The sequence below is a fragment of the Diadema antillarum genome, unplaced genomic scaffold, assembly GCF_040938485.1.
Source record: "Diadema antillarum isolate AM-2024a unplaced genomic scaffold, OU_Dant_1.0 seq00001140_RagTag, whole genome shotgun sequence".
In the NCBI taxonomy this organism is placed as follows: Eukaryota; Metazoa; Echinodermata; class Echinoidea; order Diadematoida; family Diadematidae; genus Diadema; species Diadema antillarum.
In genome coordinates, this window is record NW_027271952.1 from 356,925 (window position 1) to 369,016 (window position 12,092).

The 12,092-nt window shown below is 41.5% G+C and overlaps 1 protein-coding gene across 1 annotated transcript in view; it reads right to left on the reverse strand.

Moving 5' to 3' along the window:
* Positions 1–522: 522 nt before the first annotated feature.
* Positions 523–12,092, reverse strand: part of LOC139744152 (prospero homeobox protein 1-like) — a 39,403-nt gene continuing 27,833 nt past the window's right edge. The window contains exon 5 of the mRNA XM_071654606.1: positions 523–1,417. Within this exon, the coding sequence (XP_071510707.1) occupies positions 1,235–1,417 (183 nt within the window). The 3' untranslated portion in view covers positions 523–1,234. The remainder of the gene's footprint in view (positions 1,418–12,092) is intronic.

A 12,092-nucleotide genomic window follows, 5' to 3' on the forward strand; every position in this document is an offset into this window, starting at 1 on the left:
ATTCACACAGGTGAGCATACATTCACTAAACAAGCCATGATGCTCGCTGTCAGCACAGTGCTTGGTCAAGCATATCTCAGCCTTGATAAGTACAACTGCTAACAGTTTGACATGATAGCAGGATTGTGCTGGGAGTAGAAGAAAAAAGAAGGAAAAAATAAAAGGAAACAAGACTTCTTCTAAAGAAGCAGCTATAAAGGACATGTAAAAAAAACTGATTACATACAACACCAGAGATTAGGTACATCTACCATAAAACCTGTGATTATCTGCTTATTGCTTGGTCAGTCAGATGAAGAAAAACAAGACGAAAGCATTGTCCCACATATACTACATCACACTCATATTGCTCTCTTTAATTGCAAAAAAAAAAAAAAAGATAAAAAGTATGAGGAGCAAGCTCCTTCTTTATGATAAAACCCTTGTAATATTGGGCAAGGAAAACTCGCAGCAAAAAAAAAAAAACATAATAAACAAATAAAATCACAAATCCCAGCAGAAATTTTTTTTTTTTAACATGTCCACAATAATTTTTAATGCCATGTAGTAAGAAAAAAAATGAAACTATTCAAATCCATGCTGGAAATGGAGTGACAGTGATAGAAAGGGTTTTGCACTTAGAATAAACACTGAGAAAATTCAGTGTCAGTCTGATAAAATGTTAGCAAGTTACATTGGTTGTAAAGAACACGGAAACTCACATAAGAATATGAAGTCTGCTGGTATTGCTGCAAAGATGGGTGTTTGGATAGTACAAAAAGTGCTGGTTCGCAAAGGAAGGAAATAGTGCACACAAGATTTATTGGAGGAAACATGAAAGACTTGAGAGTTTGCTTCTTGCCACTCAACATGCTAATCTACGCATTAGACTATAGAGAGGAAGAAGAAGTAGGGTTGTGGAGAAATGCCACTTCCCAATGAGGCAAAGGAGAGACAACCATCTAGTCCACTGGTTCTCAGCCACTTTTGATGGACTCTCCGAAGTATACGACCTTCGTACAACTCACATATTTTTTTTTTAAATACATTATTTTGAGCATGAAATGTTCACATGAACATTTTTTCTCCTTACTCCTACATTTTTTGCATGGTTCCATGTCGTATGAAACCTGGTTGGGAAATTCAGATTTTTTTTTTCTTTCTTCCTCATCATCTCCTGAATCCAACTTTCAGTACTTTGAGTCCCCTCCCCAACCCCTGGAGTTATTGCAGCATCGTCGGATTGTGACACACCTCAGAGCGGGAGAAGGTCCAGACAGTTGGGATTCTTGAAGAACGGCGGCAATGGCTCGTCCAGTTTGCTGATCACCTTGTAGATGGTCTTCTTCCACGATGGCTCCGTGTCCTTCCCGGACTTGATTGCGGTGAAGAACTCGCGCAGCGTCGTCGTGGAAACGTGCAGGAAGCTCTCAGGTACCTGGAAGAATAAGATGGGGGAAGGTGGTCAGGTGACGTTTGGGAATCTCATCCAGTAATAATACTCTTGATGCAGAGAAAGAAGATTCTTGGTAGGGCTCTGTTCTGTACTATCCAGTGCCATGATTAAGGTGTATTCCATCTCAGAAAACCTATCAAAGGGGTTAACACAACTGCATTGCATATATTTAAAACCAATGTATCTCTCCCTTTTCTCAAGGTTTTATATCCTTTCAGGAGGTAGAGCTGAATGACAAGAGTGTGCCATGCTGTAACTATGACATTATAAAGGAGAATGAAATGATAAACCTTGTATCGCATGCATTCAACTATTACAAAACGTCGTCTCATTTCACTCACTTGCACACAATTTCTATCGCAGATCCTTTTTTTAACAGGTGGATTTTTCATTAACTTCAGCCATCAGTACACATATAACTGTATACACAACATAATTCCACAGAATCACATGCTCTCAATAATTACTCAAAATACCAACTGATACCCATGGATGTTTGGAAAAAGAAGCAACAAGATGTTAGATATCAATGTCTATCCTCTGCATTGCTGGATGAAATACTATATCCATGTCTACTTGCATGAATATTTCAATCATATTTAATGCCATATAGTAATGAAACTGCTTGATCTGACCATGATCAAATTTCTGGGGAACTATGTTCGTTACTAGCCAGACATGTGCTAGTTTAGGTGTTTATCTTGACTAGTCAGAGAATGCTGACTGGTTCATGACCATTTTGGCCATCTTGTTTCAGGGCGTCACTACACATGCCACGCTTCTTCTCAGTTTACATTCTACCTCACATATTCAATTCTACAGATATTTCTTATCCTTCATGTGGGTGTTGTTGTTATAGTTTTTCTTTTGGCAAACTAGTTCAGCCACACCGCAGTAGAGCCACAAGAGCTCTTGCCCTCGCTGGCACGATAACCTGCACGGAGTGTTTACTGGGAAACAAATAAGTGATTTTGATATATTCAGTGTCACAAGCCGGTCCCTAAGCCAAGAAAGTAATCTGAAGATGAATACACACTGATTGACTTGAAGCAGGTGTCTGCTCATCTGCAAATATCATCACGACGGATAGCTACCTGACATCCTTCCAATTATACATCGAGGATATCTTGCCATTTTTCCATCAAAAAAAGCAAATTATGCATTTATATCCATCATAGAAGACACACACGCATGCACAGAGAGAGACACACACACATATACAGTGTGTAGCTCGTCATGGCTTTAAATGCTTGTTCACATTGTTTACATGGCTTATAAAAAAAGAAAAAAAGAGAGACATTCATGTGTCTCTCAGAGAATTGCAGAAACAGAGCAGTCCTGATTTCTCTAAATATATCTGATTACCGGTAATTTTCAGCATGTAGCAGAACTCTGATTGCTGATGCCAAAAACATCCATTTTTATCCTTTGATCAAGTGTAATGTCTTAATGGCCAATTTTTTGTCACTTGGAATATTTCATGTTACAGAGAACTTTGTATTGAATAAATTAATCAAGACTTCTGTGTCACCTATAATGAACTATTTGTTCAAAAAACCACCATCATATGGTCAAAGACACTCTTGTCATTATTCCTGTTGTTTGCTCATTGAGTAACAACTAATGTGATATATCAGACTGATGAGTTCCAAGTTTTGACACAGCCCAGGTCATATCTGTACAATTATTCGCCTCTTGAAGTCGAGCAAGAGCAAAAATGATGGAATCATAGTCTTTGCTGTTTATTGACATAATATCACTCTACTCTCATCCCCTTTCATCTCTGGTCACATGACTAACTAGAAATCTTCCTTTCAATGCTGATCAGCGATTCCCAGCATGGTCACTCATCAAAAATCAACACAGGCCAATTATATTCAATCAGTGGGTATCATCGGGAAGAGTGCATGGATAAGGTATGGGACATGGCTACGTGGCGGGTGGGGGGGGGGGGGGGGGGGGAGTTCATTTTGATTAGGAGTAATAACAGCTTTCTTCCGGGATATTTTCCTCCTCTCTCGCTTCTCGCATCCCTGCTTTTTTATTATTGGACTATCACTTGTAATTTGCTCAATTCACACTTTCTCTCTGACGTATGAAGTATATATTTCAGAGTTGAAGAATTCAATGCTAGCACAATTAGTCACTGTCGAAGCTATACAAACCAGCCAGTCCAAAAGGGGCAGAAGCTTCAGCAGTGACTTGATGGAAGGCTAGTCGAGACCTTGGTCTTTAACCAGCACTTGATACTTTCTAATAATCCTGACATAATAGCTAAAAATCAAATTCTCTCGCTGGATAAACTGCAGATTGGCAGCACGATGTGGTATATGGCCAGAGATTTACATTGAATTTAGAACTCTGGCAAGATTTCAATGTTCTTTTCACATCAACTGCCGTTAGACCGACTGCAGTTTTATGCTGTGCAAATGCTGCTCCTAGATCGCCCTTAATCAGCTTAACCTTGTATTGTGAAGCAGAGATTCTGTCAACAAATCAAGTTCCAAGAGTAGAAAGATAAGAAGAGAGAAGAAGAAGAGGAAAGAGTAGGGATAGCTTGAGCAGGAGAGAGGCATAGAGAGTAAAGATGGCTTTATGGATTCATCCAAGCCAAGCAAACCACATCTTGCTGGGTTTAAAACCACTTCCCCTAGAAATTCATCTGAATAGATTTTGGGGGGATAAAATGAATGATGAATTCAATGATATAGAAGAGGTCAACTGCATTGCAAATGAAACTGGCCACAACTTGGATCTAACAAGCTGGCATCATCGTATTGATAGTAAAGTACTCTATACATTTCTAGATTTCAGCGTGGTGTAACTGGGATCTAGCCATGTCACTTACAAGGTAGTGACTTCTAACAAGACTGGTACACTGTGGCTGTCAGTCTTTCACATCAGCCATGAGTCAAAATTTTCTGGCTTGATCACACGGCAGGCACATGGCCTTGCCAAGACTCCACAGATATCAGAATAAGAAAACTGAAACAGACTTCAGACCGGAAGTTGAGCCCATTACCAAGACTAAGCAGATGATGTCAAAGTGTACTTTTTGATACAGTTCCTTCCTACTGCTTGTAGAAGACTACAAGGTCTTTCATCACCAACATAGAGAAAGGGAAAGAAAGCGAGGGAGTTGAGATATGGATATGATATTTAAACAGTATTCAAAGGAAGAAGAGGAAAAAAAAAAAGGAATCGTGAGAAGGAAGGAGCAAAAAAAAAAAAGTGCACTGGTAATCACTTAACCACAAAGTCTACAAAGTCAATGATGTGATGACAGGACTAGAGCCTCAGGAATCAAAACAATGCTACAGTTGTAGCAATGCACTGTTAACGGTTCACGGTCACTGCCAACGCTACGCCAGTCCCAAAAGGAAGAGAGGGAGAGAGCGAGAGAGTGAGAGAGAGCAAGCGGAAGAGATGGAAAGAGAAACCTAGAGTCTGCAAAGACCAAGAAGGTTGGTGGTTAAGGTTGGCAGAGGAAGTGTGAAGGAAGCTGGGCACGGATGACTGGAATCAAGAAGAGAGAGATTCTCACTCCCCATGACCCACGGCTCAAATGGAGCTGGGGATGACACGGTGGAGGTTGGAAGAAAAGAGAGATGAAGACTGAGTGGGGAAAGATGAGGGAAGACGTGGAGAGATAGAAACAGACGGGGGGAGAGGAGGAAAGATGGGGAGAGACAGAGAGAGAGAGGGGGAGAGAGGAAAAGAGGGGGAGGGAGTGGGAGCAGAAAAAGTGCTGTGAACCTAGAATAATGAGAGTTCCTGACAGGAGTAGGGAACTGAGTAGTCTACCAAATGAGTCTTTTACAAGAGGAATTAATTTGAGAGGATGATACAAACAGGGCGTGCTAGAAAGGAGTCAGGGTGTGAGTGACAAGAGAAAATCTCCAGTCATGTCCCTTTGTAATCCAATTAGACTGCCCTTACGTCTCTTAAAGATGCGCTAAACGAAACGACACCACGCCGAAATGGAAACCCATCTGATTCGTGCCATGCCATTTCCGTCCCAAATACCGCTGCAGCCAGCCAGCAATTTTGCGCGTCATTGTCCAACTGTTTATCTCCTAATCGTCCGTCAAGGATTCCCTTATTGGCATACAAAAGTGTAATTTTCCTCCCCCTCTTTCAGATGTCATTTTCTCCTAAATCAGCCTCAAGAAAAACAACCCCGGTGAGGTAGAGTGGCATATTCTTTCCCCTGGTAATCCTTGAGCATTAAGTCAGCTACCACTGGTCTTCTCAGCTCCGCTCCTGATGCACTTACCCCACAAACGTGTTTATTGGACATCAAGCGCTGAAAAAAAAAGGTGTAAGTTGCTTCCTAAGCAACCACAAACATAACAAAAACAACAGCATCCGTCTGAAGGATAGGAACCTGTTGCATTTCTTCACTCAATTGTAGCAATAAGAGTAGAGATAGTGAGAAAAAAGTACAAATGCGGGGCATACTAGTGGAGGACTACCAACTCAATTAAGGCCTTATACCTACCTTGAATTCTGTGTAAGCTCCCTTGGATCATCCCAAGCCACACTACCACTTTCTCCTTAATCACTCCCATTTTTCATTAATAAATGCAGCTTTCACGGGCACGGGGGGTGTCGCCCTGAGCGGACCCCAGATGAAAAGCATCCCTAATTTTTGTAGCACGCCATGAGAAGATATTGTGACATTAAGCACCAATGCTGAGGATTTTTTCTCCGGGATTGCAAGAAGTGCAATCAAATTGCAATATAGTTTTGAAACCTTTAAATGGCAGGATGGTGGGGCTGGTGTAATTGCTTTTTTATGATGTGTCTCTCAATTAGTGCATTAGCCAGTAACTTGGAAGTGCACAGGGGGATCTGCAAATTAACTGAAGTAGCTGCTGGCGAGATGCTAATTTCTTCTAAACTGGATGAAATTGATTTTAATGTTGACTTTCAGCAATGCGTGAATGAAACTAGCCTCAGGTCTCAATTAATGCATTTGTGTGGCTCCCAATCTCATTTCATTTTTTCCCCTCCACTTGTTGAATGAACTTTGAGGGATATGTTTTTGCAGAATATCTTCTCGACGTGATCTAGGCAAAGTGTTAGATGGCGACCTGTTGAGACTTGAGAGATCCCCCCCCCCCCCCCATGGACTGTTTCTTCCGGAATAGAGCAACAAGCTCAATGTGAACATGAAATATCTATTTATCTATCTATCTATCTATCTATTTATCTATATATCTATCTATTTATCTACCTACTTACCTACCTACCCATCTATCTATCTATCTATCTATCTATCTATCTATCTATCTATCTATCTATCTATCTATCTATTTATCTATCTACCTACTTACCCACCTACCCATCTATCTATCTATCTACAATATTTGGCATAACAGCATGTCCTTACATACAGCTTTCATCCCTGAATTGAAATCAAAGAGTAAAATGGTGATCCACAGTCACAAAGTACAGAAACAAAGACAGACTAAACACATGACCTCCCTCGGTGATGTGCGGTAAAGGAGAGCACTGAATTCAGCCGAATTCAGCGTGATCCAGCGGAGAATGAATATTAATAAGAGCTCTGACACTATGATGAGCAACGACTCCCTCTAACTTCGTGAATGGACGGCAAAGTCTGCTTCATGTGAAACATTTTTCGAGAGTTAGACACATTGATTACATCCATCACCAGAAAGTACTTTGAACCTCAGCTTCCTTCCAAGCCTTGTGCTATATCAATTACAGACCCCCGATTCCACTCCTCCAGTCTCGTAACAACGGGAATGTGAGGGGTGGAGTTGGGAATAAACTGAGAAAAAAAGAATCACAATGCAAGCCACATGATGAAGGTCTCAAACTCAGAGAGTGGAGGGGGGGGGGGTTCTAGGATGTGGCTTGTGGTATCAGAATCAATCATGAATATTCATGAGTGTGAATATCTATGAGTAATCTTCTATTGTCATCTTACTCCTGCTCTCCACCACACCCTCATCCATCTCTTTTGATAAACTGTGAAACGTGTTAGCTCCTGATGAATATTGTGAGACAATTCTTCACACAATGGAGAAGCCAGGATTAGAGCCTTGTTTGAGCATCAGGCCAACGGAGCCGGACACCAAAATTATACCAAAGAGAAATCTGTCATGTCTCATCGTCTGGGAAGATAATGAAAGGTAGCGGGGGAGAGGTATGCCAAAATGAGCCCCCATCTTGCAGAGGTGTACGAGCAACTGGCATGAATCACACGCCTCCCCTCCCACCACTTTTTCAGTGAGAAAGACAAGAGGGATGGTATTCTCATAAGAAAAGTACCGGTGAACCAAGCGTCGGCTCCAAGGTGCAAGAATCCCTGAGTGATGGGGAGGGCTGACACGACAACCGCCCCAATGGTTCTGGCCAAAGGTGCCATGGACAAATTCGAAAATCAGATGTTGGGTCGAGGGGGGAGGGGCGACAATGGCAGCTGGTTTACCACGGCAAATTCAATCATAACCTGTGAGACATACAATGCCCCTAACACCTTAACTGGGTTTGGGGACCCGGCCAAGTCCTCAGCAATCACCTCTGTGGCAAACTTATGCCACCTCCAATTACCTGCATTGAGGAGTGACTGGGAGGGAGGACTCCAAACCCTTATCAAAGAGAGAGGCTGGAGGAAGATCACTGAACACCTTAAAAAAGACTTGAGCTTGAGAAAAAAACAACAACACCCAGGTAAGATGGGAAGGGGGGGTGGGGGGGGGGGGCAAGAAGACCAAGGCCAGCAGAGTTTGCGTGTGGAGGATGGTAAGAAAAGATTTCAGGCCAGCTATTGTCAAGGCCAGTTCAAGAAGACTTTAATTGCTTTAATACTCTTGTTCCACCGCAGCAGTCATCCTCCCCATCCAGCGACAGTCGTTGCCATGGGGACGAAGGTGCGTGAGGTGCAAGGGGGTTCCTTGCTCGCTCCTTCACTCTCTTTCTTTGCGCTATTGAATTTCCTGTTACTCATCATCTTATATCAGTGCGGCTCCTTCAGAAGCCGAGCAGCACATGTCCGAAATGAATGTTTCATTGGCAAACTTGGAGATAATTTCCTAAATATCTCCTCCTTTAATCACATTATATCATGGTTTACAACTGATGTATATCCAGCTTACTGTAAAACCAGAAATGTTTGTGTGCAGTTTAATTTTGTGAATTTCTTGAGGGCCAAGATTCCAAAATTTAAGTGCACATGAAAGTTCTTGTCTACACTATATGCTAGTGGCAATGTGCAAAAAAAAAAAATGATGATATAAAAAAGGCCATCGGCTCCAATTCCCCAAAATTTCACTCGCAAAATATCTTGTTCTACAGTAGTTCTTTCACTCATAAATAAACTCAAGATTTTTTTTTTTTTTTGGGGGGGGGGGGGGGGGGAGGAGGTGACCTTGTGCACATCTTGTGTGAAAATAAGATAAGACATGATTTTGTGTTTTGCAAGATATCTTTTACTGCATTGTTAACTAGTCACATTTCCTCAAAATATCAATTTTACAATGCTCAGGGAATTCATGAGAGCCTATAGAAAGATGTGAATGGGAAGAGGTGAGTATCAGTTGTTCCATGGCATGTGTGACTGTAGACCCACTGGGTCAATTGTGTGCAGAGAATCTTCCAAAAAGGTTCTGTCACCTCTGACAAGTTTTTGAGGATAAAACAAGATTGTGAGTCAGCGAATAGGGAGGACAGTTTGAGAACCTTTGTTGCCCTCCACCCCCCCCCCCTTTCCTATCTCTGACCGGCCATACCGAATCAGTCCAGTGGTGAGAGTGAGAGGCTTCATACTTCCGAATATCTTGTTTGAAAACATTCTTTCTCTTTTTCTTTTAAATGTCAGATAAAAATTTGTTTAATTCTTCAGGCAAACTTGAATCACACTTCTCCATAACCTATTTCTGTTATCATGTCTGGCTAATGATGATCCAAAATGTGCTTTTCAAATTGAACTGTGCTGGATTCTGCATGCGATTTTGCTCCATCTGAAAACATGATTGATGAGGGGAGGAGTTCAGCTTGACCCTACATGGGTCTCCACCAAGGTGCGTGCCAAAATCTTGCACACTTGACTGAAAAGCCACAAAGTTTGTGACAGTTGTTGGATGTATTGTCATTAGTAATTAGTGGTCAGTGAGGAAGTGTTTGAAAGCTCAGTATCTGTTCACACAATTAGAAATGCCGTCCAGATGCACATAACAGGCAAGATCTCTTCAGGAAATGTGAAACCCTCAGTGGCTATTTCTTGACAGGCGGCCTCTGACATATTCCGAGCTTTTGGTTCAAGGCAAGGGGACAGCCTGTTCCTTCACCTTAATCCATCCATGGGGGCCCAACCACAGTGAGGACAGTTGGAAGTCACAATGACAGTGTGACGTTTCAACAGTGTGACGTTTCTCTCCCACCCCCCCCCCCCCCCAGTGCATCATGGGATATATCAAGCCATAAAGAACATTCCAGCATCAACAAATCCAAAACAAAAAGGTGAAAATCTATGTCTGTTCTACAGATCTCTGTTAGTTCATTTGTTGTGATTCTGCATTGGGCTTGAACAATTTATCAGCGTGTGTTTTGGCTAAGATGATGAAAATTTTCCACCGGAAGGGCATCATTCTATTCACCCTGATGGCAAGTTTAGAAAGCTCTACAAATAACAAAATTCCTGGCAGACTAATGCTTTGATAATTAGAAATGCCATACTAAATCTATCAATCAAGACCACTGCAATGAGACTCTGAAATAGAGAATTGACGATGCACATTAGCCAGTAATCTCCCCCACAAATGACCTGTGGAATCTTGCATACGTCAATCACGCTCATTTCATCATTAAGGCTGGGACTTTTTCAACAGCTAAAATTCATCCAATTCTTCCCAGTTTTTCCATTCAGCACAGGAAGGCCGCACAGAAAGGGATCCAGGAAATATTGCTGTAATGAATGAGTAAACTGACATTGTGCGTACGACCAAACAAGCATCTTCCTTTTACTGACATACGACTTGTTCGTCCACGGTCTATTTCTAGCCATCGATGCAAGACACTAGTTTAGGAGAAAAAAAAACCCAGAAAGGAAGAGACACTGGCTATTCTTGGGGTTTATCTTGTAACTCTTTAACAGCACAAGGTGTAGTGGCCTTGTAAATCGCACGCAATTGGGTAAAAGTCTCTATCCTTTTCCCTCCTTCCCTCTCACTGGTGAACATCACATATTATACTCGTACAGCTGCAATACACAGACACTCACATCATGGCCTTTTCTCCTGATACTCTCTCTTCAAGAGTAAAACCAAAAGTATGATGAAAATGATAAAGTCACAAAAGGAAGAAAGAAAAGCCACACAATTTCAATATCAAAATCATCTAGACCCTTACAAGGAAACAAAGGGTGTGCTGCTTCCAGCATTGTTAGGTCAGAAAAGTAGGATAATGTAATGAGATTCATCAAAGTCTCTATGAGAAGGCTCGTTTGAATGAAATGTCACTGTACTTTGTCGATAGTTAGATTATCATTTCAGATCTATACCTGGCTGGGGTGTGTTGGTGGGGTTGTGTTTACCCTCTTCTTTTTTCCCCCCCTTCACTCTCTACACGAGTCTGACAGTGCATGAAGATAACAGCATAATTACGTGAATTTGCTTTTTAGGTTACCCATACAGATGCAAGAAAGGGAGAAAGAATCATTCATGAATACTTCACTAATGTCCATTTTGGACATGTTGCAGCGATATGCAGCAACTTCAATCATATCAAATCTTCTAGTAATAGCTGATGAATTACTTTTTGATGCAAGCTCAGCAAATTAGCACACGCATCTCTGGCAGATTTTACGTGGGACGGAGTATAATATTTTCACTTCAATATGTGTAGCCCTTAATGTTAAAAATTGTGTTAAAGTACATTCCCATCAGAATCTGATTAGGATTGGGTATGAGTCGTCAGCTGTCAGGACACACAGAACACGATAAAACAATGTCCCAGTGATCACCACAGCTACACACAGCGCCCCCCCCCCCCCCCCCCCCCCCCCGACAGCACCCCATGGCAAAAGAGTGTTTAACCCCTCTTCTGTGGATAGTGCAGTGCACTCTTGTTGCTCTGAAGGCAAGCAAGGGGAAATGCCTGGTAAATACCTTCCTTCCCTTCGCGATTCAGGATTCAAGACTGATTTCTATGGAGAAAGAAAAGGCGAGCAAGGCTAAGAGATACTAAGTATTAAACAACACTTCCCTTTCTTTTTTTCCTAAACAAAACAAAGAGCATGCATTAACTTTTGATCCACAAATTGATTGCGCAGACATGAAAGTGAAGTCAGCCTGCCCTTGACATTTTGGTATGAAGGATAAACTTCCATAATTACCTTTTCAATGTGTCTATACTTTGGTTCTTTGTAACAAGTAAAAGCAAGAGTAATCTTGGATGATTAGTTTACCTTCAAATGATGGGAGCTACCAAACAAGCAGATATCACACCGAAATGCAGTTTTCTGAATGGACTCAGTTGAAAAACAAAACAAAAAAACAATTTGGCTCAACTTCAAGTATGTTGGCAAAGAAGAAGAGTGGTAAACAACTAAATAACCTTCTTACAGCAAACTGACATAATACTTGTCATATTTTTTTTTCATGGACTGCACAGATTAATCACAATA